Source organism: Quercus robur, chromosome 3 (assembly GCF_932294415.1).
Source record: "Quercus robur chromosome 3, dhQueRobu3.1, whole genome shotgun sequence".
Classification (NCBI taxonomy): domain Eukaryota; kingdom Viridiplantae; phylum Streptophyta; class Magnoliopsida; order Fagales; family Fagaceae; genus Quercus; species Quercus robur.
The window spans coordinates 58,043,975-58,050,388 of NC_065536.1; the positions used below are offsets into that span (position 1 = coordinate 58,043,975).

The following is a 6,414-nucleotide window of genomic DNA, read 5'->3' on the forward strand; positions in this document are numbered from 1 at the left end:
TCTAAATTACCATAAAGTCATGTTACTTATTGTCTCTATGATTGTTGCTCTTAAAATTTGTGTAAATTACCTCTACTTCTAATACACGCGCAAAAGACATACAGACAAACACATACTTTAGTTTCAAGTTAGATATCAATTTCACTATGTCATTGAGTTTTTGTAATGGTTAGTACGTAGGGTTTTGTGTGTGTGTGTGTATGTGTTATGCATATTTATTTCCACATTTATAATCCGCAACCTAATACTTTTGCCTATCCATTTGAAAATTAAATTTAGAAGTATATAGTTTGGGGTATAAGTGTTGCACAAAAAATAAAAGTAATAAATAAAAGTGCTGGGATTATTTTTATGAGAATAGAAGTGTTTTTAATAGGGAAAATGTTCATATAGGGATAATCTTTTCATAATTTAAATAGGGATTGGTTAATAATTTAAAACAATAATATATATATATATATATAGATATTATTTTCATATTTTATTATAAATATATAAATTATTGTGGTTTCAAAAATATATAAATTATTGTAAATATTTTTAATGATAGAGCGATAATATGTTACATATTTATTTTTTAAACCGTGAAACGCACTGGCCTATCACTAGTGCAAATAAAGAAAGGATAATGGCAACTTAAATTTCTTATCATAAATGTGAGAAGCATTTATATTGTTTCCAAATAAAATATGTACAACTTAACATGTAGCGTAAATTACCATATAGGTCCCTAATTTTTGTCCAATATGTCAAAATAATTCATAATGTTTTAAATGTGTTAGTTTAGTTCTTAATTTTTTGATATTGTGTCAAAATAATTTATGTCATTAAGTAGTTGATAGAAAACTGTAGTGGTACACCATGCCTTGCTCTAAGGGCTTATAAGGCATGCGTGAGACGCTTCTTTTGCCGATGTGGGACTAGAGTGTCACAGGGTCAAACCACCGTAAAAATCCCAAACCCCCGCTTTAGGGAGCCAAGCCCGCACGGTTTTGCTCTCAGTACCAAGTACGGGGTTTGGGATTTTTGGGGGTGCTTTGACCCTGTGACACCCTAATCCCATATCGGTAAGAGAAGCGCCTCACGCATGCCTTATAAGCCCTTGATGGTGTACCACTCTGTGGTGTAGTGGTACACCATGCCTTACTCCAAGGGCTTATAAGGCATGCGTGAGGCGCTTCTCTTGCCGATGTGGGACTAGGGTGTCACAGGGTCAAAGCACCCCAAAAATCCCAAACCCCGTACTTGGTACTGAGAGCAAAACCGTGCGAGCTTGGCTCCTCAAAGTGGATAATCAGCGTGCGTGGGGAAATCCCCACACAAAAAAGCATGGGGTTTGGGATTTTTGGGGTGCTTTGACCCTATGACACCCTAGTTCCACATCGGTAAGAGAAGCACCCCACACATGCCTTATAAGCCCTTGGAGCAAGGCATGGTGTACCACTACAACACTTCTATGGTGTAGTGGTACACCATGCCTTGCTCCAAGGGCTTATAAGGCATGCGTGAGGCGCTTCTCTTACCGATGTGGGACTAGGGTGTCACAGGGTCAAAGCACCCCAAAAATCTCAAACCCCATACTTGGTACTGAGAGCAAAATCGTGCGGGCTTGGCTCCCCAAAGCAGACAATCAGCATGCGCGGGAAAATCCCCACACAAAAACTAATGTGGCTAATGATAAAATAAAAATAATGATTTTGATGTTGATGTTGATTGCATATCACATAGGATACCACGTGGCCTTTATTTAAAAAAATTAAAATAAATTATAAAACATTTTTTATAATACTTGTTTTATAAAATAAAAAAAAAAATTTCTGTTTTTGCTAAATAGTAAACAAATTGACATTTTAAAAAATAATTAATCTCGAAACAAACATAATTAGTAGGTTTTAAATTTCACATAAAGTGTATATATAGTGATTAGTTCCAATTAACTTAACTGATAAAATCCTTTGATGTTCAATAAGGGACTTAGGCTGTGTTTGTTTCATGTAAAATATTTTCCGGAAAATAAATATTTTCCAGAAATGCTATTTTTAGGAAAGGAAAATATTTTTAAGTGTTTGGTTGCATTTCATAAAATGTTTTGAAAAATATTTTCTAGTGTTTGGTTGTGTTCTTGAAAATACCATAGAAAACACATTTTCTACTTGTTGCTCACATTTTTTCAGTTGCCAAACAAATATTTAATTTCATTCCTCAATACGGAAACACAAATAAAACCCAGAAAAAAATCCGGTCAAATTGAGAGAAGAAGGAAGAGAGAAAGGCGACTGGGTTCGACGAGAGGCGAGATCTCGCGGTGGAGGCGAAGGCGAGATCGCGCGGCGTGGTGCTGCGATCACAATCGACGCGGTGCTGCGATCACGATCAGTGTGAATGCAAGATCGCGATTGGCGCGGTGCTATGATCGTGATCGGCGCGAAGGCGAGATCGCGATCAGTGTGGTGCTGCGACGATCAGACCCGGTTCAAAAGGGAGAGGGAGATCGAGAAAGAGAGAGATCGGTGGCGCGAACTGAGAACGCGGCGGCGCAAACTAGACGGCGAGATCTTGCCACTACTCACTCTCCCTACTCTCTCTTCTTTCTCTCTCTCTCTGCCGTTCCGCTGCGTCTGTGAGTCGTTCTTTCTCTCTCTCTTTCTCCTTTTGCGCGTTTGTGAGCTCCTCTCTTTACGCGTCTCAGTTCCGGAACTGATTTGAAGGTAAAATAAAAACGGAAATGCTTTTCCAGAATTAGAGAGCATATTTTACAGTCAGCGGAAATTATTTTCCGTTTGATTCAATTTTTCGGACCAACCAAACAGCCTATTTTATGGAAAAACATTTCTGAAATTAGTTTGAAGTCAAAACAAACACAGCCTTAGGTTCGAATTAAGCAAACAAAAAAAATCAATTTCTATCTTGATAAAGAGTAAACATCATGAATCTCTACTTATGGGTTCAAATTAACTGAATTCAACTAGTAAAGTCTCATATAGTCAAATAAGAGATTTGAGATTCAAAATCTTGAAATTCTATTCTATTAGAAAAAAAAGGGTAAATATCATGAAGTGAATACTATAATTCAAATTCTATTATATACTAAAGATTAAAATTGATAAATAATATTGTTCAAAAACTTTATCCAAACATAATATAATAATTTTTTGAATTAAAATGACTAAAAATATGGCACTTGAATTTTTAGATCTAATCAGTCAAGCTGATTTAAGTTTAATTATTTATCCAAGTTTCAATTAGCTTAATTGGTAAAATCTCTTATGTTTAAATAAGAAATCTGAGATTCAATCCATGCCTACTCTAAAAACTAATTGATGTTTTGGTTTGATGATAAAGCGCAATTATTAGAAGCTGAACCCATAAATATAATTGAAACTGTATAAAAAAAAGTTTAATTACTTATAATTAACTTGTATATACTACTTGTATATCACTTAGTCAGTAATTCATATAATGTAAGGAAAAATTTTAAATGAATTTTTGTCTCATTTATTTATTTATTTTTGTCAAAAATATGAAATATGATAATTATTATAGTTATTAACAATCTTTTTTTATTTTTATTTTTATTTTTTATATAAGATAAAATTCTACTACAACCTAATCTAAGTGTATATGTGTGTGAAGCTCCCTCTTGGAGATTTGAACCCTGATCCTAATTTACTATAACCTAATCTAAGTGTATATGTGTGTGAAGCTCTCTCTTGGAGATTTGAACCCTGGTTCTTGCCCTCTACACTCCACAATTACTTATACTTGTGGAGTGACCATTGTACTAAGGGTGTGCGGTGGTAATCTTTTTTTTTTTTCTTCTTATATATGAAATTTAGTATGTAGTTGTGGGGCCAAATTTAGTATGTAGTTGTGGGGCCAAATTTAGTATGTACTTTATACTAAGCCCAAGGCCCACACCGAGGAGGAAGAAATGGCTGAGGACGAACAAAGAAAGCCCAAATAGCCTAGAAACGTTGCCGAGGACGATCCTATTCTCGGCATTCCAAATCCTAGAAGGAAAGAATGGCACGCCGTCAAAGACAGCCTCCCAAAACACCCCCAGAAAAAAGGACAAGTACAGTAGGACACCCATGGGGGTATGGTGTAGGAGCAATTCAAGGAGAAACTGTCACCTCTGCATTAAATGCACCCAACTAACATTCTAGCCACATTAATGAGGAAATGACCCTGAACAGTGCAGTCTTGGTTGCCGCAACTCACAGAGAGTTTGGGAAGGTGGCTGATGGGACGAGCACTCGAGTAAGGACTTGCATGATCAACAGATGGAGGGCCAAGATTGATTGGAAGGAGATATATAATGTGAGAGATCCTCCAAGAATGGGGGATCGAAAATGAGAAGAGAGAAAAAAGGAGAATACGGGAGAAATTTGCATGATCTTGGAAGCCTTTGGAACCTAGCATTGAAGAAAGAAGAAGAACACTAAGTTCCTCGGACGAAGTGCCCGAGAACAAAACTTCATACTTTAGTTTATATCCTTATTATTCAATCCATAAATAATCGTGTCTAGTTGTTGTAATCCTGACTAAGACCTAGTTTTTAAACCCATTCTCTATAAATTTATTGTATTGGACTAGTTGGGCTTGAGTCTACTCATCCAATAGAAGAAGTGCTCGAACCCAGGCCCTACAATTGGTACAGTCTGTGGGAAGAACTTGTGTGTTAGTAAGGGCAACAATCAAGCATGGTAGGATCAAGCCCTCATCAAGCAGACTTCCGTCAGCCTGAACCGGCTAGATCCCAACAATAGGACAACTTTCCTAACCCTGAGCGTGATCGAAACGAAGAGAATGGAAGGTTCCAAGAGGGAAGTGCGCACACCACTCAAACCAGCAAAAGCTATTCTCGCGTGGGCAGTCATGTGCTTCAAAGACGAAATAACAACCGGGTCGTGCAACCAGAAGAAGTTAGGAGTCATGTATCCTAGAGTCAGAACGATAAGCAGGCCATGCAGCGAGAGATAGATGATTTGAAGAGAAGGCTACGCCATGCTCAATGAGGGCGATCTCATTCTAGGCTTTACATATCCTCTGATGAAAGTGACGGTGACTATAGGCAAAGATCGAGAACTTCCCCAAGTAAGACCTTTTCTCACGAAGAAGAGCACTACCGGAGGTGTAAGCGTAAAAACCCATCTTCTAGGGGCTTGGGAAACGATGCCATGAGCAAGGCACTGGATCAACTCGTCAAGTCACCTTTCACGCACTACATAGAAGGGGCTACACTTCCTCGACGATTCCAACAGCCAACTTTTGCCATTTACAATGGCAAAACAGACCCCGTGGAGCACATGAGCCAGTTCAACTAGAGGATGGCTATCCATTCTAAAAACGAGGCGCTGATGTGCAAGGTTTTCCCGTCTAGCTTGGGACTAGTGGTAATGAGGTGGTTTAATGGCTTAAAGACGAATTCCATAGATTCTTATAGGCAGCTAACCCAAGCTTTTGGCTCTTGTTTCGTCACAAACAGCAGAGCTCCTTGGCCCTTGAGCGCTTTATTATCGTTATCCATGCATAATGGAGAAACTCTAAAGGCCTATTTGGACAGATATTGGGAGATGTATAATAAATGGACAACAATTTTAACGATGTCACCCTCAGCACCTTCAAAAACAGTCTCCTAGCCAAGCACGGCTTGAGGAAGTTTTTGACTGGCAAGCTGGCCACCAGTACGCGCCAACTGATAGATTGGATCGACAAGTATAAACAAGTAGAGGAAGACCAGCTGCAAGGTAAGGGAAAAGAGAAGGTTATCCCTCAGGAGAGGAGGGATTTCAGGTTGGACCGATATAACAGCAGCTGCCTGAGGAGAGATTTCGTAGGGCAATCCAGAGCAGCCAACACACAGACTGTCAATATTGTATTCCGAGAATCAGTACATCGAGTGTTGGAGAAAATCAAGAACGAGCCCTACTTCAAGTGGCCGAATAAAATGGCGGGAGAGTCCACGAGGAGCAATCAGAACTTTTATTGCCAATATCACCAAGACCACGGAGAACTGCAGGAACCTCTAGAACTACTTGGACCAGCTAGTATGAGGAGGAAAGTTGAACATCACTCCGGGGGTCATCAAGGCCAAACCCACCAGGAACCCCAGAAAGATACTGCCCTAAGGTCACCCGTGGGGACGATCAATGTAATCCTAGCCGCGCCAGTATGAACAGGCACGTGCCTTTCACGAGTGTTGTCCGTGACTTAGTTGTCTGCCGAGGAGTCCCAACTAAGGCCGAAGAGGGCCAGAATGAACTTTCGCCCAATCTTGAGTTTTCCAGAAGAGGACAAGATCGGAACCACCCAGCCCCATGATGATGCGTTGTTGATCACTCTCAGAATCAGGGACTACAATGTGAAAAGAGTGATGGTGGATGGAGGTAGTGTGGCCGAGGTGATGTACCC

The 6,414-nt window shown here is 39.4% G+C and overlaps 1 protein-coding gene across 1 annotated transcript; it reads left to right on the forward strand.

The window, feature by feature from the left end:
- The first annotated feature begins 5,587 nt into the window (after nucleotides 1-5,587).
- LOC126719842 (uncharacterized) lies at nucleotides 5,588-6,178 on the forward strand. Its single transcript, XM_050422354.1, has one exon. The coding sequence runs from the start codon at nucleotides 5,588-5,590 to the stop codon at nucleotides 6,176-6,178; it is 591 nt and encodes a 196-aa protein (XP_050278311.1).
- The last annotated feature ends 236 nt before the right edge of the window (nucleotides 6,179-6,414 follow it).